This window comes from Bos mutus, chromosome 15, assembly GCF_027580195.1.
Source record: "Bos mutus isolate GX-2022 chromosome 15, NWIPB_WYAK_1.1, whole genome shotgun sequence".
NCBI lineage: Eukaryota > Metazoa > Chordata > Mammalia > Artiodactyla > Bovidae > Bos > Bos mutus.
This window is the reverse complement of record NC_091631.1, coordinates 4,596,584-4,623,082: the sequence shown is the minus strand read 5'-3', so window position 1 is coordinate 4,623,082 and position 26,499 is coordinate 4,596,584. Positions and strand designations below refer to the sequence as shown.

The 26,499-nt window shown below is 40.2% G+C and overlaps 1 protein-coding gene and 1 non-coding gene across 2 annotated transcripts in view; one reads left to right on the top strand and one right to left on the bottom strand.

Moving 5' to 3' along the window:
• Positions 1 to 3,226: 3,226 nt before the first annotated feature.
• NUP160 (nucleoporin 160) overlaps positions 3,227 to 26,499 on the bottom strand; it is a 43,639-nt gene continuing 20,366 nt past the window's right edge. The window contains exons 12-36 of the mRNA XM_005909819.3: positions 24,920 to 25,003; positions 24,447 to 24,617; positions 23,418 to 23,517; positions 23,006 to 23,171; positions 22,214 to 22,341; positions 21,961 to 22,121; positions 20,318 to 20,451; positions 19,377 to 19,447; positions 18,333 to 18,492; positions 17,650 to 17,719; positions 16,964 to 17,062; positions 16,113 to 16,232; positions 15,542 to 15,637; positions 15,351 to 15,445; positions 15,157 to 15,253; positions 14,958 to 15,063; positions 11,961 to 12,121; positions 10,703 to 10,763; positions 9,764 to 9,874; positions 9,466 to 9,589; positions 8,658 to 8,759; positions 7,884 to 8,025; positions 6,654 to 6,779; positions 4,995 to 5,099; positions 3,227 to 4,310 (exon numbers count right to left, since the gene is read on the bottom strand). Coding sequence (XP_005909881.2) covers positions 4,221 to 4,310; positions 4,995 to 5,099; positions 6,654 to 6,779; positions 7,884 to 8,025; positions 8,658 to 8,759; positions 9,466 to 9,589; positions 9,764 to 9,874; positions 10,703 to 10,763; positions 11,961 to 12,121; positions 14,958 to 15,063; positions 15,157 to 15,253; positions 15,351 to 15,445; positions 15,542 to 15,637; positions 16,113 to 16,232; positions 16,964 to 17,062; positions 17,650 to 17,719; positions 18,333 to 18,492; positions 19,377 to 19,447; positions 20,318 to 20,451; positions 21,961 to 22,121; positions 22,214 to 22,341; positions 23,006 to 23,171; positions 23,418 to 23,517; positions 24,447 to 24,617; positions 24,920 to 25,003 — 2,880 coding nt within the window. The 3' untranslated portion in view covers positions 3,227 to 4,220. The remainder of the gene's footprint in view (positions 4,311 to 4,994; positions 5,100 to 6,653; positions 6,780 to 7,883; positions 8,026 to 8,657; positions 8,760 to 9,465; positions 9,590 to 9,763; positions 9,875 to 10,702; positions 10,764 to 11,960; positions 12,122 to 14,957; positions 15,064 to 15,156; positions 15,254 to 15,350; positions 15,446 to 15,541; positions 15,638 to 16,112; positions 16,233 to 16,963; positions 17,063 to 17,649; positions 17,720 to 18,332; positions 18,493 to 19,376; positions 19,448 to 20,317; positions 20,452 to 21,960; positions 22,122 to 22,213; positions 22,342 to 23,005; positions 23,172 to 23,417; positions 23,518 to 24,446; positions 24,618 to 24,919; positions 25,004 to 26,499) is intronic.
• On the top strand, positions 22,584 to 22,656 carry TRNAC-ACA (transfer RNA cysteine (anticodon ACA)). Its single transcript has one exon. It is a non-coding gene; the product is annotated as a tRNA-Cys (tRNA).

Below are 26,499 nucleotides of genomic sequence, written 5' to 3'. Positions count from 1 at the left end.
GCCTATCTCAAAGGATGCTGGCAAGATTAAACGAGATGTTTGCAAATGTCCTAAAACTGGACACACACGGCACTCAGCAGGCCTTCAATGAATGGTACCTATTATATGCTTGCTTTAGAGTATATGAAAGACAGAAGTCTTTTCAAGTTCTAAATAAGCAGGAAGCTAGTGGGGATAAGAGAAAGCAAAATGAATGCAGAGCTGGCTAGAATCAGAGGAGGACGGGCTATGTAGGAAGTTTAGAAACCACCCAAGCTACTCTTTGTGCCTAGCTTTGATGGAACCTCGTGTGTGGCAGTAGAAACAAAACTAGAGAGATCCCTTTAATTTTATCTTGGTCAAAACATTTTCAAGAAAATTTTATTTTTGTGCAGAATCATTGAAGGAAAAACTAGACTTTGTTGAAGGAAACGAGAAACAGTTTTTAGGCTACTCAGTTCAGTTCAGTCGCTCAGTTGTGTCAGACTCTTTGCGACCCCATGAATCGCAGCATGCCAGGCCTCCCTGTCCATCACCAACTCCCGGAGTTCACTCAAACTCACGTCCATCGAGTCGGTGATGCCATCCAGCCATCTCATCCTCTGTCATCCCCTTCTCCTCTTGCCCCCAATCCCTCCCAGCATCAGAGTCTTTTCCAATGAGTCAACTCTTCGCATGAGGTGGCCAAAGTACTGGAGTTTCAGCTTTAGCATCATTCCTTCCAAAGAACACCCAGGGCTGATCTCCTTTAGAATGGACTGGTTGGATCTCCTTTAGGCTACTGAACATCATTAAACAAACATCATCTTTCAAAAGCCCATGAAAAGTGTTTGGCTTTCATCTCTATTGCAGGGCAACCCCAGAAATAGCGCACACTATTGAGATGAACTGAGCATCTCTGACGCTGGCTTTAAGTGTCTATTTTGCTGGAAGGGAGAAGGGAGGGAAGGATGAAGGAGCAGGGGTCACCTGGGCCATTTCCCATACCTCTTCCCCAAACTCCAAAGCCTGTGATTACACTGGAGCATCTGCTAAACATCAAAAGTGAGGAAGAGTTTTAAATATTTTTCTGCTTCCAAAAAATACACTTTCCTCTCCTGAATGATCCCTATAATAACCTTAACTTTCTACTTTTCCTACTTTATGGAAATTGTCTCCATGGCAAAACTAAATTGTGCAATTCAACTCATATATATAAGACTTGTTTTTCTCTCTGCCTGGTTCTCCTGGAAACCTGAGTTGTACTGCATGTCTGATTTTCACTGAACCCCCATCAACTGGCATTCAAACATGACTCCTCTCGAAAGTCACTAGCACGCGCTGATGTTTCACATATCTGAACTGGGCATTTTAACTGCATACACCTTCTAGTAAATAATCTTACTTTCACTTGGATTCAGAGGATGAGGAGCAAACTGGTCTGTGTTTCCACTAAGGTAGCCAAAGAACATTCACATGAAGAGACAAAGCGAGGGGGACTGGCCAGAGTGGGGGCCGTGGGGGGAGAAGATGCGAGGCTACCTTACAGAATCCATGGGTCAGTAAATGACTGGAGATTCACTGTGACAGCTTCAGAAAATAATGTGCTCCATCACCACAGATGCTGAAATGCTGGTTGTTGGGCTGAAAGGCGGGAGGTTGGGCTGGCCCAAAGTTTTAACCCTATATTCACCTTCACAGGATGGATCTCCCCAGGGACTATCCCCATCTTGAAGCTATGTAAGGGCCCCCCATTCACAGTCACCTTATTAGCATAACAAAGATTTCTTTCACTCAGGGTTCCACAAGGATTTATAAGCTATTTGCCAGGAATGGGGACAAACAAGAAATATATTTTTTGTTATATCACATTATTTGACCTTATGTGTTCCATGGAAGTTCATTTAAATCACAAAGCCTCATTTACTGGAAGAAATACCTTTTAGTCTATAAAAACTGGCATAGGTCATGTGAGCAATAAACTGATCTTTTGCTGATGGCGTTCTAAGCAGATACAGGTATATTCTTGTGGCTTAGGGTTAATGATGAGCTACTGATTATATTAAAAGTAATACAAGACTATCTTTGTTTTCAGGTACAAAGAGCTCTAAAAAGTAAAAGAAACTTTAGAACTTTCTATAATATATACTGTGTTCTAGCAGAAAAAAAGAAGTATTAATCAGGTTGAAGTAAATTAGGTTAATTGTTACCTAGAATGTGTTCACTGATGGACAGCTTTGTAGAACAAATGAGCTTTGTTAGATCACAAAAAGAATGGTTGGTATGAAACTGTGTGCTATATATATATATATATAATTAATAGAAATGATGCTTTTATCATCACAGGCTGGAAAAGTGTAACCTTGTTTGTCACATTTTGTTTTAAGAACTATGAAGTTTTCCGTCAAGAGTCACATGTTTAATGGTGCATGCTATGCTAAGTGGCTTCAGCCGTGTCTGACTCTTTGCGACCCTATGGACTGTAGCCCACCAGGCTCCTCTGTCCATGGGATTCTCCAGGCAAGAATACTGGAGAGGGTTGCCATTCCCTTCTCCAGGGGCTCTTCCTGACTAAGGCATTGAACCCATGTCTCTTATGTCTCCTGCATTGAAAGGTGGGTTCTTTACCCCTGGTATTTAATGGTAGTTAAGTACTAAAAGAGAAGGGAGTCCTTTTAAAAGCAATTTATAATCAGAAAATTGTCAGAGTTGGAAGAAACAAGGAAAGATGATGCTATTAATACATCACATGGTCCAGAAAACAAAACTGCAGACTCAAAGCGAGGTGAAAAGTGAAGTGAAAGAATGTGCGCACCTTCTCTCTGCTCCGGTTGGAAATCAAAGTGAGGAAGGTGGAAGAAAACGGACAGAAGAGCTGGTCAGTGTCTTATGAACTGCTACCATGGAAACCACTGCTTTGCTCTTCTATGCAAATGAGGAGCCTTCTGGAACAGGGCCAGTCTTGAGCTACTTCTCCTCCAGAAATGGCTACAACAGGGTTTGATAGTTTTCAGACTGCAGGTTATCATCCATTAGTCACTCATGAAAATATAAGTGAGAAAGCTTTCTCTTGGTTATATATGTATATACAGGTCAAAATATATTCTGTGCTACAACTGGAAGTCACATGTTTGTGGAGTTGGGAGGGCAAGGCCGCGTGCTGCCTGTAACTGCATCAAACACTTCACAGTAATCATGGTAGAGATGAAGTGAAAAAAGAACCATATACCGCAATATCTACAATAACAGTACCACCGGGAAACTCACATTGTTATTTAAAATATATAATGTAAATAGGATTTTGACAGTATAAAAATTAAATGCTTATGAAAAACTCAAGGAAGGTCAAAGGGCATACAAGCCAAGTACTATACAGATAGTTTCCTTAAAAGATAAATTTTAATATACAGAATAAAATTCAAGAGTTTATTTTTTCATGTTTCCCCAAATCTGTGGCCATGAATGCCTCTAAATCTGACCAGGAGAGTTTGTATTTTGGTCCAATACATTATTAGACTACTTGTATGATCAAGTCCGGCTTGATTATCATAAATCATAGCAGTTAATGGAATTTACCTGGAAAATATTATTTTTATAGATGATACATTTTCTATTTTTTCTTAGCTAAGAGTTTATTCCACTTTAGCCTCAGAATCAGATTCAAGATATCTTCCTTAACAGCTGGTCATCATGTTAGGGTTAATCTAGGAAAATTATTTACTACTTTATTGAAGATCATAAAAAAAAAAATTCCACAATAAATAATGAAAAAAGTACGCAAAATCATTAGCCTCTGTCTGCAATACAGAAAATACATGTCAATTCTGGACCAAAATAATTCCATTGAAATACAAAAAGCGATAGGGAAGAATGCAAGGATTTGCACTGACTGCTTTTGGTGGTCAGCTACAACAAACCAACAACCCTCAGCTATTTTGCAAAGTGAAGGTGGGGTTTAATTTGCAGATAAAGAATGTCTTCGGTAGTTTAAAAAAATATAAACTCTAAAAAAGCTTGTGAATCATATAAAAAAGCAGCTGTCTGAGACCAAGGTTGAAACCCAGAAATCTGTGTGTTAGCACCACCAGCAAGCACAGGTCCTGTGACTCATCCACCCTTCTCTCTCGTGCAGAATGCAGACCGGACGCTGTACACGTCATTTATAGGTGTAAAGGCCGGCCCGGAGTCCAGGTTTCCTGTAGGGTAAAGTCTCAAGCCCGAAGAGGCACCAAGCGGTCACAAAGCCTGGGCAACCGTCCAGGTCACAAGTTCCGACGATACAACAAATCCCGTGTTGCCTTATCAACTTTTTGCTGGTAGTCCTCCAATTTGTCAAGTATTTTCTGGGACAGCTGTAGGAGAAACGAAGGGAATTGTTAGAGATAGGTCAAGGACTGAAAAAGACTAAAGTTATCACTTTGATGTCACCAACCAGATGTCCCCTGATGAAGCTGTTAGCCACTGTGCTTCATTTAATCACCGTTCAGTATAGGAGTCTGCTCTGTGGCTCCACTGCTAAAACTGGACTTTTCTATTATATACAATACTCCAAACTTGTTTTATTAATGAATTTCTAAATATGCAAATCATACCAGTATTTTTAATAAAAGCTTCATTAGCTCTTGTCCCAGGACCAGAAAGCTTATATGTGATTTAACTAATCATTTCGTAAAGGGGTAGAATTCCCTGGTGGCTCAGATGGTGGAGAGTCTGCCTGCAATTTGGGAGACCCAGGTTCAATCCCTGGGTTGGGAAGATCCCCTGGAGAAGGAAATGGCAACCCACTCCAGTATTCTTGCCTGGAAAATCCCATGGATGGAGGAGCCTGGAAGGCTACAGCCCATGGGGTCGCAAAGAGTCAGACATGACTGAGCGACTTCCCTTTCAGTTTTTCACAGAAGGAATGGGCAACACGTGAAGGGCAATGCATGGCTTCGGCCCCTCTCTTAATCCCTGAGAACCAAAAGAGCAGGCTTTGCAACTGCTAGTGCAAGGACTTATGGAATCTAAGGTGCCTCAGGAGAGGGTTTACTCACTGCGATGTTGTGACTGTTGGCAGTGTTCTCTCCCAGAGCCTGGAGAAGCTGATCAATGGAGGAGTATGGGAGCCACACCATTGGAGCCGTGGCGGACAGTGGGAACTGAAAGGAAAAATATGGATCGTTTGAAGAAAATCTGAAAAGTGGACCCTTTCTTCTGGGCAGTTACTTCCATAGGATTCAATAACATGAAACACTTTTTCTTTTCACAGCAAGGGATTGTGTGTGTATGCATGCAAGTGCATCCATACACACACACACGTGTGCACATAGGCACATGACTGGACCCCTCCTCCCCCAACTCTTTTCAACTGGGGAACTAGTGCTTTTCTTAGTTAAATCAAATGCGTATTTTTAAATTCATGTCATCTTTTATCTTAAAGCAGGCCTAAGGCCAATTATCTATTTCTGCTTTATTGACTATGCCAAAGCCTTTGACTGTGTGGATCACAATAAACTGTGGAAAATTCTGAAAGAGATGGGAATACCAGACCACCTGATCTGCCTCTTGAGAGACCTATATGCAGGTCAGGAAGCAACAGTTAGAACTGGACATGGAACAACAGACTGGTTCCAAATAGGAAAAGGAGTACGTCAAGGCTGTATATTGTCACCCTGCTTATTTAACTTATATGCAGAGTAAATCATGAGAAACGCTGGGCTGGAAGAAGCACAAGCTGGAATCAAGATTGCCGGGAGAAATATCAATAACCTCAGATATGCAGATGACACCACCCTTATGGCAGAAAGTGAAGAGGAACTCAAAAGCCTCTTGATGAAAGTGAAAGTGGAGAGTGAAAAAGTTGGCTTATAGCTCAACATTCAGAAGACTAAGATCACGGCATCTGGTCCCATCACTTCATGGGAAATAGATGGGGAAACAGTGGAAACAGTGTCAGACTTTATTTTTTGGGCTCCAAAATCACTGCAGATGGTGACTGCAGCCATGAAATTAAAAGATGCTTACTCCTTGGAAGAAAAGTTATGACCAACCTAGATAGCATATTCAAAAGCAGAGACATTACTCTGCCAACAAAGGTCCGTCTAGTCAAGGCTATGGTTTTTCCAGTGGTCATGTATGGATGTGAGAGTTGGACTGTGAAGAAAGCTGAGCGCCGAAGAATTGATGCTTTTGAACTGTGGTGTTGGAGAAGACTCTTGAGAGTCCCTTGGACTGCAAGGAGATCCAACCAGTCCATTCTGAAGGAGATTAGCCCTGAGATTTCTTTGGAAGGACTGATGCTAAAGCTGAAATTCCAGTACTTTGGCCACCTCATGCGAAGAGTTGACTCACTGGAAAAGACTCTGATGCTGGGAAGGATTGGGGGCAAGAGGATGACAGAGGATGAGATGGCTGGATGGCATCACTGACTCGATGGACGTGAGTCTGAGTGAACTCTGGGAGTTGGTGATGGACAGGGAGGCCTGGCGTGCTGCGATTTATGGAGTTGCAAAGAGTCGGACACAACTGAGCGATTGAACTGAACTGAACTGAAGGACAATTAAGGATAAACACACTCAACAAAACTTTTCTCTAAATTGTTAATAAATGATACTGTTTCCAGTCTGAAATTTTAATTCAAGTTATCTGGAAAAACCTTTGGAAAAAGCAAGTGTGATAACACAGAATTAAAGGAAATGTGGAGACAAGCCTACCTCAATTCCAAAGTACTGATGTCCTTTTCCCAGTACAGCGTCCACATATTCTGAAACCAACTCCACAGCTTCTTCTAAAAGGTCATAGTTTAAGTACAGACGGAGCAACTCAGCTGCATCAACTTTCTGTAAAACGTCAGTGGTCAAAAACATTTACCTGTTTCCATCTAATCCGGGCACTATCCAAAGACTGTTGAGTGTCCAATTCCCTGGCATTGATACTTTTCTTTATAAATAGACCAACATCATGGTTTGCTTATCTTGGGATGAGGGTTGGATTTTCAAAAGCCTAGTTGCCTCCGGGCACCTTGCGAGGCCCTTTCTATTAAGTGGCCTTCCTCACCTGTTTTTTGACCTAAGACACATTTTCATTCTTTCCTACTTTGTTTTGACAGCAGTAAAAGTCAACAAAACTTCCCAGAAATGCTGAGTACCAGAGACAATATAGTCACATTAATTCTAAGAAATACACGAAGAATCACCAACTTTCAATGCTTGAATTATATTTGTGTTGAACTCAGGGTGAAAGAGAAATGAATACAGCTTCAGTTAGGAAGGTTCTCCTAATTACCCCAACTATGCTTTCTATATTCTGATTTGATCACAATCTTAACCGTTACCAACTTAGCTGCCTTCTCTACTTTCTAACTTAAGAAAACAGACTAACTTTCTTGATTTTAAGCTTTGTATTCTTTTTTCCTATTCTTCCCAATGTATTTCAGAAACAGTAGTCCTCAACTTTAGGCAAACATCAAATCAAATTAGGACCTTGTTAAAAATGCGTATCCTGGATCTTAACTCCAGGCAATTTGATTCTGGAAGTCTTGGATGGAACCCAAGAATCAGATATTTCAAAGAAGCCCACCACCCAAATAATTTAATGCAGGTGGCCCAAGAACCCAATTTTGACAAAACCTGAAAGAAACACTGTTGCAGTATTTGAAAACTATTCCAGCCACTCCTGTGATTTCTTGAGTAATGAATAGTAAATGCAATGTCCCACATAAACTCTTTGTTCTAAAATACTCATTGTTCATTGGGCACACCAGCACATATTAACTTAGTCACCAACCGAGTGAACTTTAAATCTCACACCCAGTACTTCATAGGGATGGAAGAAACTGTTTTTATATTTCCATAAATTATCTTTTTCTTTTTAATCATCTCATAAAGTTATTCAGGATGATAAAGACCAGGTTCCTACTCTCTACAAGCTAAGGTGCCACTTACCTTGTAACTGTTTATTAGCCAGTTAGGCAGAGGAACTCCATGAGATAAGAGCTTGTTGATTACACAGTGGTGATATAAGTTATTCTGGACTTTGTACCTTTCCAGGTAAGCTGATAGTAGCCGCCACGCTTCATCTGTAGCACTTGATGAAAAAAGAGGACTTATGAGTTCCAGATTCTTAATAGATAATTACAGTACCATTCAAAACATGTATTTACAAGGAAAACAATCTTTAGACATAACGAATCGACAATACAGCTAAATGATAACTGACGCTATTAGGGCCAAGGTGACTTAGAGGCGGCACTAGAATTTCCCAACAACCGCATATGAACTCAACAATTTAGTTTACTTATGTGTTCCAGATTTCTAAAATAATGAAATTGGCTCAGACTCCTGTTTCCAAACCTGACCAAGCATTAGAATCATGTAGAAGTTCTGATTTAGAAGATTAGAGTGATGTTTTGTAATCTGTATCTTGATAGTAATTCTGGTATGAATTTAGGGGCTGAAAAATAATGTCAAAGGACTTCATCACTGTAAAATGCTATAATTCTAAAAAAGGACTTCATCACTGTAAAATGCTATAATTCTAAAGTGCTAAGCTGCATAATACAAATTATAAATGCAACTCAGGGAAGGGAAGTGTACTGAGGGTTGTTAGAGAAGGATCTGAAGACAATGGAATACATTCAGGTAGCCACTTATTGGGTGCACTGGGGCCAGATGTGGAGGGTACGCCCTTGCAGGGCTGGCTGGAGTCTGGGGCGGTACCTAGACTCCTTAGTGGTGATGACTGACGAAAGCTGGTTGGCTGCTAGCCAGGCCCAGGCTTCTGCTTGAACTGCTTCTCCTCCAAACTGCAATTTGATGCATCTGAAAGGAGAATGGTTCCACACACAGTAAGTCAATTTGCTGAAATGCACATTATGTTGCTACTAAACCTGAAGATAAGATGACAACTTTAGCTCCAATCTATTACTGAATTCCCTGCTGGGATATTGGCTTTCCCTCTCCTCACAGTCAAGTAACTGGATGACCCATAAGGCCATTAAGAAGTGTTAAGAGATCATTTACTTACAAGAGATCATTTACTTACAAGAGAAAACTGATGAATAATTCTGAAAGTTTATTTCTAACCCACAAACAACTTGACCAATATTTAGGTGTGACGTAACATCAGTAAGAAGCGCTTTTAAACAGTGTGTGGGCCAAGAGATGCCCTAAAGGACTGAAGAGAACACACGTCTTGTCTAAATGGGCACACAGGTTACCTACTGTCATGCGGGCATGCGGGCTTGGCAATGCCAGATCTGATTTCTCAAAAGACGCTATAAACCAAGATTAATTCCCCGCCCCCACACAAAAACCTCACAGTCAACTACCAAAAAAAAAAAAAAAAATTCAGACTACATAAAAACTTATTTAAAGTTGGCTTGTAAGATACTGGCTTGTGTGATAACTGCTTCATACTAAGCAACAGTGAAGTAAATAGAAAATTAAGAATATTTTAGAAATTTAAGACTAGAAGATAAGACTATGTTAGAAAATTAAGACTACAGAAAAGCAATTTTATACATACTTGAAAGCAAGTCCTTCAAAGACTGGCGTTAAGGGAAGCTTGAAAGTCTGACACAGTGATATGGCAGTGTCAAAAAGGCCAGCCTGAACCAAGAGAGTGACCATCTCCTCTGCGGATGAACTTCCTGCAGAAGTGGAGAAGAGCTATTTAGTGCAACCACTGGGACATGCCAATGAACTGAACCCAAAGACCACGTCCTTGGTGAATGCCCAGAATAACAACGACACGCTCCACACCCACGTGGCACGCTACGTCTGCTGCCTGGTCCTAAAATGTGCTGTTGGTGCTGAATGCCCACCTGCGACGGCGGCTGCCGAGGGGTCATGCTGAGCCAGGGTGAGGCGAATGCGGGCCAAGGAGCACTCCTTCTCCAGATCTTCCAGTTCCAGGATTTCAATCTGTCTATTCGCTATAAGCCAAAGGAAAACACTGTCAATTCCCAGAGCACAAAGGAAGTGCCTGTCAGACAAACGCAAGCCGTCAGTTTCCACTAAACACTAAGTCAGTGTCAGTTGAATGTTAAGAAGATGGGGTGAAAACAAGGGGTTCAATAAAACAAACGACCCTGCTTCACTCTAGAGCCGAGTCAAGTGAAAGTACTCTAATAACAGCTTCAAGGAGGCGCTTGCAAGGAATTAACTCTTACAACTGTGAAATACTGTCATCTTTATCGGTAAGGAACATGCCCAAAGTGAGAGGCAGAATTAAAACCAAGTGTGTCCAACTCTAGAGCCCAGGCTCTTTAAGGAAGGAAATCATGGGCCAAGACTCTGCGCTCCCACTGCAGGGGCTGGGGGTTCAACCCCTGGTCGGAAAACTCAGAGACTACTTGCCTCGAGGCGAAAAAAGGAAAAAAAGAGAAGGGAAATCATGCTTCTATAGAGACACTAAAGGAACCCAATTTAAAAAAGTATGCAGCTCGTGTCCCGGTGGAGTTGCCAAAAAAAAAAAAAAAAAAAAGTATGCAGCTTAAGCTGACTCGAACACAACAAGCAGCAAACATACACACACCCTTTTTTAAGGATTTTCAGGCACACAAAGTTTTCAAAGGGCAACCAGACAGAATACTGATAAGAAACTTTACTATATTTTAACAAAGTAACTACCATACATATACAATGTAATACAACATGAGTGTTTATACTATAATAAGCACTATAAAAAAACACGTAAATATAAACACAACTAGTGTAACACGTGGCAGTCAGCGCAAGTCGGCCTGAGCTCCCCAACTCACTGGGGGCAGCTGTGCACTCTCCATCATGATTCCTCTTAGGGGATGCTCCAGGGCGATCATACTGAAAAGACAAGAGGTTTAACTATGAAAAATCAGTATTTTATTTTAATATCATTAACTATGATCCAGGGCTTTCATGCTTAAATTCTCTCAGCGTAAATTACATCTATTTCAACTAGCACAGCTCTTCTCACAAAGTTACTGTGACTACTAGACAAAGAAACTCGGCTCACTTAGCTGAAATTTTACTGAGTCCAAAGACACTGATTTGATGTCCATATAAACCACCTGACTTCCCTTGGTTTACAAAATTACATTCTCCATTCATAACCCTGGAAAATAGAACAGTATATGCAGGAACTATAGAAGTAACTGGAGTACCCCATCAGCATGATAAGAAAAACTCAAGGTTCACCTCCTTTAGAACAGTAGCAATACATTAAATTAACAAAAATGAATGAGATAAAAACAGCTAGCACTTACTGAGCACTTTCTGCAGGCCAGGCACTGTCACTATTCTATGCAATCTTAGATGGGTTATCTCATTTAATACCCACATAATCCTAGAAGGTAGATATTATTATCATCATCATTCCTATTTTATGCAAGAGGCTAACTGGACAATAAAAGATACAGTAATTTGCCTGAAGTTAGGCTGTCTAATTCCAAAACCACTCTGTAATACTTATTCAGAGAACTGATGATTTTGAACTGTGGTGCTGGAGAAGACTCTCGAGAGTCCCTTGGACTGCAAGGAGATCAAACCAGTCGATCCTAAAGGAAATCAACCCTGAATATTCATTGGAAGGACTGATGCTGAAGTTGAAGCTCCAATACTTTGGCCACCTGATATAAAGAGCTGACTCACTGATGCTGGGAAAGATTGAAGGTGGGAGGAGAAGGGGATGACAGAGGATGAGATGATTGGATGACATCACTGATGCGATGGACATGAGTTTGAGCAAGCTCTGGGAGATAGTAAAGGACAGGGAAGCCTGGCATTCCGCAGTCCATGGGATCACAAAGAGTCCGACATGACTTAGCAACTAAACAACAATACTTATTCCTACAGTAATTCTGAACTTGGAAACCAAAGAGGGTAGTAACATAAAACAAATGAATCACTGCAAAAACAGATTAATTTCACAAATATCCCAGTGGAAGTTTTAAATGAAATGAAGCAAAATGAGGTATTTTTAAAGGACCAAACAAAATAAGTTAAATAATCCCCAAATTCCAGGATACAAAGTTTTCATACCACTGCACCAGATGCTGGCTGAACAATCCATGCGTATTCTGGGCGAATAAGTCGTAAGCAATTAATAGCAGCCAGATAACAGTTGCCTTGCTTTTCAAGTCCCCGGATGGTTCGAACCTCTCTGCCAAGACGCATTCCATATTCAAACATCACTGTGCCAGCTATAAGGCAATAACAGATATAAGGATTTCAAAAATGTGACTCTTTAGAGACACAGATAAAATCTGTCACACTTACCAAATGTTAAAAATTAAAAAAAAAAAAAATCAAGTTTAACTTAAAACAACAAAAAATCACATGTTGCTAAGAATGTGGAAAAACTGGAACCCTTGTGTCGTGCTGGAGGGAATATAAATTGGTATAGCCACTAAGGAAAACAGTTCTTCAAAAAATCAGAATTACTTTATAATTCACCAATTCTACTTTTGGGTGTATAAACCACTCCCTCCCCCCAAAAAACCCAACTGAAAGCAGTCTTAAAGAATTATTTGTACATCCCTGTTCATTGCGGTGTTATTCATAACAAACAAAAGATGGAAACATTCAAGGTTCCATCAAAGTTGTTATCAATACGTCCATAGAGTATCGTAAACTCTGATGGATGCTACAACATGGATGAACCTTGAAGACATTATGCTAAGTTAAACACGCCAGTCATGAAAAGTCAAATGCTAGAGGATTCTGGCAGCCAAATTTGTTGACAGAGAGTGGAATGGTGGTTGCCAGGAGATGGGGAGGAGGGAATGAGAAGTTGGTGTTTAAGGAGTATAGTTTCCGTTTGGCAAGGTGAAAAGAATTCTGGAGACTGGCTACAGTCATGTGAAGGTGCTTAGCACTACTGAACATGTAAAACGGTTAAGACAGTAGTTTATGTTACATGTACTTTACAATCCCAAAGAAAGGCAGAAAAAAAAAAAATTCTGCAAACATCTAAAATGTTACTTTTGAAGTTTAGATACTACATACACATGTAGCACAGAACACTAGCTGGAGAACTAGTTTCAATTCTGTGGTCACCTATCACCACCCAGGATCTGAGTGTCTGTTCAAGGTCATAAACTCTTTTTTCTTTTTTCTGGCTGAGTCGCATGGCATGTTGGATCTTTGCTCTCCAACCAGGGATTGAACATGTGTCCCCGTGTTGGAAGCTCAGAGTCTTAACCACTGGATTGCCACGGAAGACCCCCAAGATCATACTCTCATCATTGTTCTAAGACAGCATGGGACTCCAGAAACTAAACAGATTTAAAAATTCTCTTTCAGTTTTCAAACCAAATCAAACTCTTTTTCATCCCAACAAATACTTTTGAGTGCCTGGAATATGTAAGACGTTTTTGTCAGAAAAACAGCCTTGCTCCAGAAAGATCTGAACATTAATCCAGCTAAACTGGTCTTAATCGGGTGGACATAATGGATGCTGTCATTGTGAAAGCAGTGAGAGATGTTGAATCGTCTACACTGCCTTTCTTATATTTGTCAAAGAACACACAAACACCCTTTACCATTAGGAATATGAAGAATAGGCCTATGGACTATTTCCATCTATTCTTTCCAATGAAAATCAATAAGAAATCTAAAAAAAAAATTCCTGAGTGAAAATAGTATAAAAATGTTAGTGGTTCCAAAGGGTAACCACAATGATTATCTTGTAAAATATGATCTTAAAACAGCCATGTAATCCCTTAATTTTAGCTGACCTGATAAAGATCACATTGTCATCAAATAAATCCAAATTCAGAAACATTCTACAAAAATGATTGGCCCATCCTCTTCAAACATATCAGTGTCATCAAAGGCAAAGTAGGGCTGATAGAATGTTCTGGATTAAAGGAGACTAAACCAACAGGCCAATTAAGTCCAAGACGTGATCCCAGATCAGGGGGTGAGGACAGTATGGGAGAAATGTACTAGCCGTGTTTGGCAATATTTAAACATGAATAAGAGCACGTTGGATAAGAGCACGTTGGATAAGAGCACTACATCTACATTTAGTTCACAAAATTAGTTATTTTCTCAATTTGCAGTTATATAAGAAAATGTCCTTGAAATGCATCTGAAGTGTTTATGCATTGAGTCATGATGTCCACAACTTACTCTCTAAAGGATCAGCACAAGTAAGAGAAAAGAAAGGCCAAAGGCTTCCCTGGTGGCTCATTGCTAGAGAATCTGCCTGCCAATGAAGGAGACACAGGTTTGATCCCTGGTCTGGGAAGATCCCACAAGCCATGGAGCAATGTGAAGCCCGTGTGCCACAGCTACTGAGCCTGTGCTCTAGAGCCAGGAGCCACAACTGCTGAAGCCCGCGTGCCCAGGAGCCCGTGCTCCACAGCAAGAGAAGCCCCAACACTGCAGTCAGAGCGTGTCCGCTGCTCACCGAAACTAGAAAATCGAAGGCTTGGCACAGCCAAAGATAAGTAAATAAATTAGTAAATCAACAACAACAACAAAGAGCAGAAAGAAAGGCCAAAGGCAAAATTGTACAGGAACTTAAAAACCAGCCACAAACAAAACAAAACAAACAAAAAAAAAACAGCCACAAAAATTCAAGGTGCCTTTAGTGAAATAAAGTTGCTTTTAAAATTAGATGAAAGATACACATAGAACGCCATCTCAATGGAAATGCTTCAGGAATGTTCTAAAATGGGAGAAATATCTATCTTTTTTGGCTGCACCGACCAGCTTATGGGGATCTTAGTTCCCTGACCAGGGATTGAACCCAGGCCCTTTGCAGTAAAAGCATGGAGTCCTAATAACCACTGGACTGCCAGGGAATTCTGGCAGAGAAGTGTCTATCTTTAAGATTAATAGGTAATCTACAAAGAGGTGAAGCAAATCTTGAACTTAAATATAAATTCCCCAAATGCTTGTAGAGAACACTTGTCCAGTGGTAAAAATAAGGTAAAAATTACATAAGTCAAACAGATAATATTTTTTTGTAATGCATGAAACCACTGATGAGGCTGCCTCCCACAGAGATGACACGCTTCAAGTGCTCACCCTTCCGGTAATTGTGACGATAGATGTGAAAGGCATACAGAAGCTCATAGTAATTGTGAGTCATAAGGTCCACAGCTCTTGCGCGTGATTCAATTATTCCCACCACCTAAAGGAGGGGAAGCAGTCAGATATCAACGTTAGCAGCCATCACGACAACCACCAGAACTGCGTCCAGCCATCAGTGGATAAATAAGATGACCTCATTATGCAGATTCACATAGGGAAACTCCACAAGATCCTGAAGTTGGGAACGTTCACAAAGAACTACCACCAGCTGCCGCAGACAATCCAACTGCCTAGAAGGAAAGAAAGGGATACAAGTGTACATTTTCCTTGTGGATTACACAGGGCTGGTAAAATGCCTCCTCTAACTAAGACTGTGGGTTTGATTACCTGCTGGAATCAGGAATTTGGGTTAAGGCTTCATAGGCTTGGCTATTGTGACCTAAATCCAAATGATGTTTGAAAATGCATGTCCTTAAAGTGGCCTAAGTATCAAATACAGGGGAAAAAAGAACAGAAATTAAAACACCGTACCCATGATAAAGCTCCAGGGTAATAAGCAGAATACAGTTAGTCCTCACCTGACTTTTCCAGTCATCACCTGCTTCAGTTATTGCTGATGTGGCCAACTGAATAACTAGTTCAGGCAAACCTACGACATCCAGCAGACGCAAAACCTAGGGAGAAATATTAGAGCACTTCAAATTGAAATACAATTTACTTTATTTCATGTTTTGGCTTCCCTGGGGATCCAGTGCTTAAGAGTCCACCTGCCAATGCAGAAGACAGATTCGATCCCTGGCCCAGGAAGATCCCACATACAACTAAGCTCATGAGACACAACCATTGAGCCTGCGCCCCTACGGCCTGTGCTCTGCAAGAGAAGCCACTGCAGTGAGAAGTCCGAGCACCACAAGTAGAGGAGCCACCGCTCACTGCAGCTGGAGAAAGCCTATGAGCAGCTACAAAGACCCAGTGGAGTCAAAACTGAAAGACACTGAGTATAGTTCCTCGTGCTATACAGTAGGTCCTTGTCTACCTATTTCATATATAAAGTGTGTATGTTAACCCCAAACTCTCATTTATCTGCCTCCCTGCCCCTATTACATTTTTAACCAGTGTGGTATAAGAAGGACCAAACCATGCCAGAACCTTATCATAATACTGCAGCCGGGGGGTGGACACAATCTCTCCATCCTCGGAACGGATCAAGCGATCTAAGAATTCCTCTTTGCCCACTTCGGATGCTGCCTGGCAGAAACATTCCAGAGCCTGGAGGAATAGAAGGATATAAAATGACTTATAATAGATTGTTCCACTTCCAGATACTATGAGCCAAGAGTTCTTGTACCAAGAAAAGCCAAAAAAAAGAATGAAAATTATTTAAGTAAGTAATTATTAAGTAAGTAAATGACTGCATTTATTGTTTGTTGTATCTAAATTCTCTCTGATGCATTATTTAATATTTTAACTTATCTAACTTTTTAACTTAAATGTTGCTAATTACAAAGTAAACTTTAAGAAGACATTTGATGGATACCTGTGATACAGCAACTATAGCATCATGCTAATTTTTGTAGAATCTGAGTGGGGGGTTTAGTATGAAAGTCTTTGGACTTTTATGTCTGCAAGTTTACATAACAGGATGTCAGGGAAAAAATCAGAAATGTAAACTACCATAATGGGAAAAAAAACAGCATAAAAAAACATGCTATAAAAACAATGTATCTGACAAATATTTTAGTCACAAAAATGTATCCCTAAAAGCAGTGCACAGGGGCAGGAGGGTTTTAAAGTGTTCTTCTTCATATTTTCTTGTGTCCTAAATAATCTGTAAAGTACATGAAGCTAAACGGTCCCCACGGGTAGATCATGCCCCTTGCTGGCGCTGCTAGTCTTCTTTAACCTTATCTGGGGATTCTATGCCTCCAATTCTCTCCCTGAGATGGAAACTGAGTGTCCTCCTTGCTCTAAAGTTTGCTCATCTTTCAGATGCAGTTTACCTTCTGTCCCTCTCCCGTAACCAGGTAACACCGTCCCAGCATAAATCTGCAGGAACCAACGTTGACTTGACACCAGGGATGCAGCAACTGAATATAATCCTTAAAGGCAAAAAAGATGGTTTCTGATTAGAGGGTAAATATCCCTTAAGGAGATATTCATTTCCATGTTCTTCAGAGGGAGAGAAGATAGTGGTCATTCAACACAAAAGCTGTATTTTCAGAAAGCATCTGGAGGTTAAAACCAAATCCTGTTAATCCATTCTTAAACTATTAATAAGTTATTAGACACTCTAAGAAAGCAAACGGGACTCTAATAACACTATCTCATGAAAACAAACACACACTTTCCGTCTTGGCAATCTTCCAACTTTTGGTATTTACTGGCTCAACTGACTAGATTCCAGTGAAGGATTTATATGAAGACAATGATACGTTTTCTTTCTATAAAGAGAACCCAACAGAGAGAATTAACAAAAAAGTACTTTATAAAACACTGTGTTAGGAATGACACTGCCAAGAATGAAGTATAGAAAATCTCTCTGGTGTATGTTTCTGTGTAATCCAGTGTAAATTACTGTGGGTCTTATCAGCCCAATTAAAATGCAGGAAACATTTACAAAGAAAAAAGTTCTAGAAATCTCCTTCTTTACAAGAATAACTGTCCTGAAATGTTCAACGGTACTCACCTGCAATTGTACATACTGACAATTTCCCATCAAACATTCTAGGAAGAGACAACCAGGATTGCTAGGCCACCTAGTCATTGGTTAAGGAGAGTATTTACTGTTTTGGTAAAGCTTAAATATACACACTGGGCACCCAAACTCCACGAAATGGCTTAGTTTTTAAAAAGAAGGTAAAGAAAAGGTGGTACAACACATGTTCTTCCCACGTAACTATATAACTTTAATATTAAACACAGTGGAAAGGTTATAGACTAGGAGCCTAGTCACCTGCATTAGAATGCAACCAACAAAGAACTAGAGCAGGTATCTCACCTCTTGGTGCTCACTTCTAATTTCAGCTAGTATATTGCCCAAGCCTACTATGCCAATGGATACTCAGTACCTAACACAGGGCTTGGAATACAAAACCATTCAATAAATATTTGATAAATGTGTGTTTTAAAAGCAATCTAGGTATTAACTGTGTGTGCACCAATAAAATCTGGCTCAACCCCTGAGCAAAAAGACAAATTAAAAAAAAAAGGGGGGGGATACCTGAAAATAACTATCATTTCTTATTGGGATGGGGGAGGTAAACATCCAACCTCATTAAAATTTTTCATTATACAGGCAGAATATTCCTGAATCTTAGACTATTTGGATAGAAAAAAAAACCTTCAATTAGCTTTTAAATGAAAGGATACAAGAGCTGCAATAAATAATTGGTAACTGCAGTGATCATCTCTGGCCAGTTCAATCCAGTTTGGCTTAGAGGTGCCTTTGGTTGAGAGAACAGATGAGATATAATGTGTTTTCTTGCAACTTCTTGGAAGAATAATTCCACAATTGTCTGAGGGCTAGATACTTAAAAATAAAAAGTTTTAACAGTCACCAACTTGTGACAGTAGTATCAATTTTCAATTAAGACAGCCTCCCAATTCATTTCACACCTGTCACAGAGAACATTTATTATTTAAAAACATAAAATGCATCACTGGTATAATCAATGGCAATATAAATAAAAGCAATCTGTAAACTATGAAGCATTACATAAATGCAATAAAAAAGCCACTAAATAAACATGACAGTCATGCCATTCCTCTTGAAGTATTTCCAATAAACATAGTCCTAAGAGTCTAAATTTTATACCAAAACACAAATAAATTCTCCAGAATGGTTCTCAAGCACGAGAGGACTCCTTTTGAATATTTGTTGATGAAGACAAGATTATAAAAGCTATATGAACTTAGTAAATTAAAAAAGTGATTAATCACTGGAGTATCAGTATTCAACGGAAGAGCAGTTGTACACGTGTGTATGCGGGTGTGTGTACATACACATATACATGGCTTCCCAGGTGGCTCAGTGGTAGAGAATCTGCCTGCCCACACCAGAGAGATGGATTCAGTCCCTGGGTTGGGAAGATCCCCCGGAGAAGCGAATGACAACCTACTCTAATATTCTTGCCTGGGAAATCCCATGGACAGAGGAGCCTGGGGGTCACAGAGAGTCGGACACGACTGAGAACACGCACGTGCGCATATATACAGGCAACACCCTTCATTTAAGTCTGATCTGATACTACTTGTCACAACCAGAGAGGTCTCAGGACAAGCTTGCTCACACCCTCTCTAACCGAAAGCACAGCCGAGGCACCTTTTCTAAAGCAAAGGTGGCAAAAGACCACCTTAATGAACACGAATAAATGCCAAACTTAAAATCAAATGCATACACAGTCCAGTCCTTACCAAACTTATTTGCCGTTAAAGCACCAGAGTCAGTCAGTTCCAGTACTGACAAATGTTGAAGATTAGACTCCCTGTGAGGAAGGGAGAAAAAAACAAAAAAGCTCAATAAATTTTCCTATGACAACATTACTTCAACAAGTTAGCCGATTAAAACACTGTCAATTTCACTAATAAATTACACATGAAAGCTCCACTGAAAGCACAAAAATATCTGGAAAATGACCCATGGTTTAGACTGTTTTCATCATATCACCCAGTGATCCTTCAAGGAAAAGCCAGAGCAGAAATTTCTTAGGCCTCCATGCCCTGAAAAGCCTTCCCTTGCCAGAAAACAAAGTGGCTTATCTAACTGAAACGTCAGTCTTTTAGGTACACATTAAATTTTTTTTCTTACTTTGGTTATAAAGAATCTCAGTCTTCTCTTGATAGTTAGCATATTTTCGTGTGTGGCCTAACTTTCTCTGTGACCTCAACTTAAAAAAAAAATTTATTTATTTTTAACTGAAGGATAATTGCTTTCCAATATTGTGCTGGTTTCTGCCACACGTCAACGTGAATCAGCCACAGGTATACGGATGTCCCCTCCCTCCCGCGTCCACTCCATCCGCCCACCCAGGCCATCACAGAGCGCTGGGCGGAGCTCCCCGAGTCATACAGCACGCTGACCTCATCTTCTCTCGCTTTCCACAGGGTTTGTCTTTCCATTATTCATACACACATACAATAACACATATTTATTGCTTTCACTCTTTTTTTTTTATATTATTTTCATTCTTATAACTTGCCTTTAACCTTTAGAAAATGGAGTTATCTGAAAGCTCTGAATTTTAAAGGCATGTCATGCTACAGCATAATATTTAATTTGCTTTTCTATCAGACAATGGAAAAGAATCATTAAGCTCACAATTTATTTTTAAAATAAGCAGAACACTGAAACTCACAATGTATCAACTGGAACATCAGTTGCCAAGCATTGACTTCCCCACTTAATGAGGTAATAAGATAAGAGTAGGGGAGCTGTTCGATGCAGTAGGTCTTGCTGGGCTTGAAAGAGCTGGCCAGCTCCCAAGATTACCTATATGTCATGGGTGGGTGGGTGAGACAGGAAATAGCATTTAGTAACGATAACCCTTAGGTTCAGGTGGCGGTAAAATAACAAACACAGTTACACAGGGCATACATAAAAGCAACACACCCATTACATTTTTGGGTAGCAGGCAGCAAAAGGATCTACCCACTTAACAGTACAAAATAATAAAAAACAGCTCACCAGGTCACAGGAGCTGATGGCCAAAAAGAAAACAGTAACAGACTGCTTAACTTGCACCAAATTTGTAGGTTCAGGACTCAAGAAGAGGAACAGGGAAATCTAAGACATTTCTTAATCTTCTGGTTTTGGGTAAAAATAAATACGAGCATTAGAGGAAAGCTCGACAAGAATATCAGTAGCCTTAAAAACGTGTGTCGCTTTGGGACTCTCTGTTGGCCTGGTGGTTAAGACTCCACGCTTCTACTTTAGGGGCATGGGTTCAATCCCTGGTCAGGGAACAGACCCCACAGGTACCTGCTATGACTGGATGCAGCCAGATAAATAAATATTAAAATACAACACAGACTCAAAAAACAAAACCACAAAGAGAACTCCATGGTGGTCCAGTGGCTGGGACTTGGGCTTTCACTGCCAAAGCCTGGGTTCAGTCCCTGGTCAAGTAACTAAGATCCCATGAGCTGTGAGGCAGACAGACAGACAACTTTCAGGAAAGGGTCCTGCTTCTCCTTGGTGGTCCTAAACCAATCATCTTCCAGAATGTTTTCTCCTTATCTTTTACCTGAAATTCTGCCATTAGCCATGTACTTGAGTTAATGAATTCTGATTTAAGTATAAACACCCCCAGGAGCTTCAAAGGGCTTTGTTTATTTATATATTAATATGAATTAGTTTAATCAGATTACTTCCTTATCAGGCTCAGATGAGTGACATAAATGGGCCTTCTGACGGTGGGCAGAAAGGTTAACTTTGGAATGTGAAACGTTCAAGGTGGGGAGGAGGGGGAGAGACAAGGACAGCAGTCTGGCAACACAAGTCTGGTGGCTAAAAGGCGAGGATGGGAAGGGAGGTACAGAATGGAGCTGGGAGGACCCCAAAACCAATTCTGCAATTTCAAAACAGCTTAGGGAAAATCCTGCACGGGAGAAATAGAGAAGTTCTTTTTCTCTTTCTTCCTCTCTCCTCCATCCTAAATGGTACTCTGTGATCACATCCAGAGCTGTACTAATACTACATTTTGGGAGAGCGTCCTAGAAAATTATCCCACCATCATATACACAAAGGTTAAGAGTAAAACAACCTGCTTCATATACAATCTTTTTCTTCCCCCCATATACATTCTTAATCTGCAATTTAGGCTCACTCATTCTTAAATCAGCGTGCATTCACAGAGCACCCCCGAAGGGCCAAGCACGTGGGACAGAGCAGTAAACAAAGACACATGTCTCTGTGCTCTTGGAGCTGATGCTCTGCTGCGTGCCTGCAGGTCAAGACCAGGTTTCAGATTTGACAAGCTTTCCCTCAAGTAGTACTTACGGCATCTCCTAGCCTCATTAGTAGCTGCTGTAAGATCAAAAGGTCTCGGCAGATGAGGAAGCGCGTGCTGGCAATTTTACACACACTTCTGCACACAATATGCCCTGACGTGCTACTACCATACAGCTGAGAAAGATTCATTCGAATATTCAAAGGCTGAGCTGTAAATTAAAAAATAATCATAATTAAAAAAATTTAACTGTATTACTGTTTTCTCTAAATCAAAAGGTATATGTGTTACTTTGTCATTTACCTGGATTGAATCCCTTTTCCATTTCTACTTCTGTTTCATAATCCATTTCCCGTATTAGAAGTCCAATGGCATGGATTGGGTTCCTAATCTCCTGCAGTTTACTACAAATATCCTCCATCACATTGTCTCTGTAAGGAAGTTAGAAAACCATTACTTCTGAGAATGTACATGATAGACTCTTTACGCCCCTGTAAGGTAAATGCTCTATGAAACAGGAAAACCAGCCATGTAATATAGGAGTGAAGTAATCACTCTGGTATATAAGATACTTTCATGCCATGTAGCAAATTTTCCTTCATTTTTTCCCAGAAATGACAGACAAAATGTATTAGAGGAAAATATGTTTACATTTTAGAATTTACAGCTCAGTTCCCTGGTGGCTCAGATGGTAAAAGCATCTGCCTACAATGCGGGAGACCCAGGTTCGATCCCTGGGTTGGGAAGATCCCCTGGAGAAGGAAATGGCAACCCACTCCAGTTTTCTTGCCTGGAAAATCCCATGGACAGAGGAGCCTGGCAGGCTACAGTCCATGGGGTCGCAAAGAGTCAGACACGACTGAGCGACTTCACTTCATAGTTAACAGCTAGACTATAATTCATGAGTCTTGTTTCCAGACTTGAATTCATGTGTTAGATTTTCTGTTTAAAAGCTGAAACCAGCTACTTAGAATCATGACAACTCACTTTAAGCCACTACTTTGTACATATCTGAATTACATTCAAACCTGATATTGACACTAAGAATTGCTAAATTTCCATTAGGAAATGGACTTTACCCTAAATTCTCCTTACACATCAATAGTGATCAAATCTTCCAGAATCTGTTCTGCAGCCTTTTCTGGAGACTGTAGGTTGTAACAGCTCATTTCCATCATTACTGACATATCCATAGTTACTGACTCTCCAATCAGCCGGAGGCATTTTATAAGACACATGACATCCCGAGCAACATCCACGTCTGTAAGAGGAAGGTGACATTCACGTCTCAGGTCAATGAAGAGCTGCTAGTTAATATTATACTAAAAGATATTAAGAATACATGACAGGTAGCTATCTGAAGTCTTGGAGATGCTTAGGCCTCTTCAGTTTTTTTTTTAAATGTACAATGAGGTACACTGACCAGGAAAGGTCACAGTGGCCGTCGATGTTTTTTGTGGGCTTATGGAGAAAGAAGCCTGGATGTGGACATAATAATCACTCTTACCATCAGATATGGTTGTCTCATCCTCTGTCAGAAGATTCTCATCAGGGAGGAGATACAAATGATCCACTAATGAGGAAGGCACAAGGAAAGACAGGTACCCCTGAAAATATAAAAAATATATTATTTTTTTCAGTGTTTAAAGGTATAGAATAGTTGAGACCTGAATCTTATCATGAGGAGACCCCAGACAAATCCAAACTGAAGGACACTCTACCAAATAACAGGTGTAACCTTCAAAGAGGATCAACGTCAGGACTTCCTTAAGAATCTGCCTTGCAATGCAGGGCACAAGGGCTTGATTCCTGGCCGGGGAACTAAGTCCCACGTGGCCCGGAGCAACTAAGCCTTCTCACCACAACTAGGGAGTACGCACGCGGCAACGGAGACCCCACAGGACGCACCTAAGACCAGATGCAGCCAAATAAATAAGTAGTTTAAAAAGTTAGTGTCATGAAAGACAGAGAAAGGCTGACAACAGTTGGAGATTAAGTAAAGAAACATGACAACTCAATATATGCAAGACTTTGAACTGGATCCTAGATCAAGGAAGAAAAATTCTAGGCACAACTAGTAAAATCTGAATATAAACCAATATCAAACTGCCTGATCTTTAAATTGTGCTGCAGTTATGAAAGAATGCTGCTGTGCTTAGGTACACGCTAAAATGTGTCAGGACCAAGGGGCATGATATTTACAACTAACTCTCAAGTGGCTCAAGAGGAAAAGCAAATGAAAGTTAATAAATGGTGAATCTGGGTGAAGGGGATTTAGAAGTGCTTTGTGCTATTCTCATAACTTTCAAATTAGGAATCACTTCAATGTAACAGGTGAACAAGATGCAGAAAAGTGTAAATAGTGCAGAAGACTATTTAAACACAAATTAACCATAATTCTGAGGTTGCCCTCCCCCCCTCAAGAGAAAACCCACCAAAGTCCTAAAAGCTAATTCCAGTATACAACAGACACTGCACTCTGAAAGACCCACTGAACAGCCCACAGGAGTTCTTCCGTGTGTTTCTGCTCTCTTACTTTCTTCAACAGGCACACCATGCTTGTGTGTGGATTCAAATGCAGGGCAAGAGGATGGGAAAGGGCTTCCTGATACTGAAGACAGCAGGCATAGAACTTGCACCAGAATTCCTGCTGTAAACTTCGGAACTCCTCCTGGGAGAATTCATACTCGGTTACACTTCCTTGGAGCTGGCAAAGACAAAAAAAAGAAAAAAGAAACTCTTGATACCATTTGGGATATTTTCTTTCACCAAACATAAATGTTTAATATCATTTTATTAAACTATAGGGAAGTGAATATTCCTTAAACTATAGGAAAGTATATATGCCATAGCCTCCGTAAATATGTATCTAATTCTTTAATTAAAAGGTCTAGAATTTTATATTTCTTAGCAACAAGGTCCAATGAACAATTTGAACAATTTCTTGGTACCAATCTGCCCCACAGTGAGATGAAAGAAATTGTCTTTCTTTCTTTAATCAAACCTCACCTCACTTTCAACAGCTAAAGTAACTTCTTTCTTTAGTTCCATCCAGGAAAGATCTAAATTCCTCTCAGTTCCTCGACAGAAAATCTGAAAAGAGACACAAAGAGACACTTTAGAGTGCCACATAATACTAAAAACTAAATGAAAAATACTCCAGAAGACGCTAAGGCAATATATAACAATACACTAGACGCTGGACATGCCTGAAATAACACATTTACTCTTAACATTGTGCAAATAATTTCTAATTGTGAGATCACAGCAAATTGAAATAGTTTATATAGTCCAGGATAAACTATAAAAACTCATGAGCCTGCAAGAATTATAATAGGGTACATTTGGGTCATTACAAAAAACAAAAGGAAACATAACATCTACTGTTCAGCTGGAAGGAAGATGATGCCAAATATATACATCCTGACAGGCGCAAAGGTGAGCGAGAGTAGTGCTGGAGGTAGGTCACTCTACTGGGAAAGACTCTCCTAAAGTAAAGCTTGTGATCGGTGCCTTACTAATTATTCAGGATCTCAGTCTGCAAGAGACACCATGAGAAATCGTACATTGATTACCATTAACAGGAAGTGCTGATGAGATGAAAGAAATAATGCCTTAGAAGTAAGTGATTGTGTCATCCTGGAGTTTTATTAGAAAAAAGAAAACACAGAACAGCCAGATATTCAAGAATGTACCCAGAAGAAAAGTCAAGGATCTGGAAACCACATCACCTGGGAGCAAGTTAAGGGACTGGGTGTACTGAGCCTGGAGAAAGATAACACGGAAAACGCTTAAAATACTTGACGAGCTGCTTTATAGAAAAGAGCCATGTTCTGTGAAGTTCACAAAGAAAGATGCCACCTAAATGATGCAGGATTAAATCTGATCTAATACCAGGATGGACTTTTCTTTGGCTGTACCACGTGGCTTGTGGGATTTTAGTTCCCCAAACAGGGACTGAACCTGGGCCCCCAGAGTGAAGGTGTCGAGTCCTAACCACAGAACTGCCAGGGAATACCCTGGGATAAACTTTCAGATGGCACAGTTCTGAATGATAAGTCACACAGGAGGAGCTGAGATACTTGTCACTGGAGGCAGAGACAATTAGAAGCTGACTACCTATCTGTCAGAGAAGCCTCAGAAGGTATTTCTGCTTTGTGTGGGAGGTCAGATCAGGAGATTCTAAGGGATTTTTAATTCTGTGAGTGATTATTTCAAATTCATGAAGCTAAGTGGCAATTTAATGAAGTCTAAGTGACTTGCATCTCTTATACCCTATAACTTTGAAGCTTAGATTTTTTTTTTAAGAGTTTTCTTAAACCCGAACCAAGTCAGACCTTTGCTGTACTAACAAAAGGGTAAAAAACTGTACCAGCAAACCTATCCAAGAAAACATTTAAAATTTCTTTCTAGTATAGAGAGTATTTACAGTGTAGTAGGTATGTTTTTACAATGGTACAAGTTTCTTCTTTACTATCAGTGGGAAAGTGCCCTCAATCCTCTCTCCACACTGGGACTCTTGGTATTCTTACGGAAAGAACAGTAAAAAAAATTACAACAGTATTTATAAACGCCTGTATGTACGATCG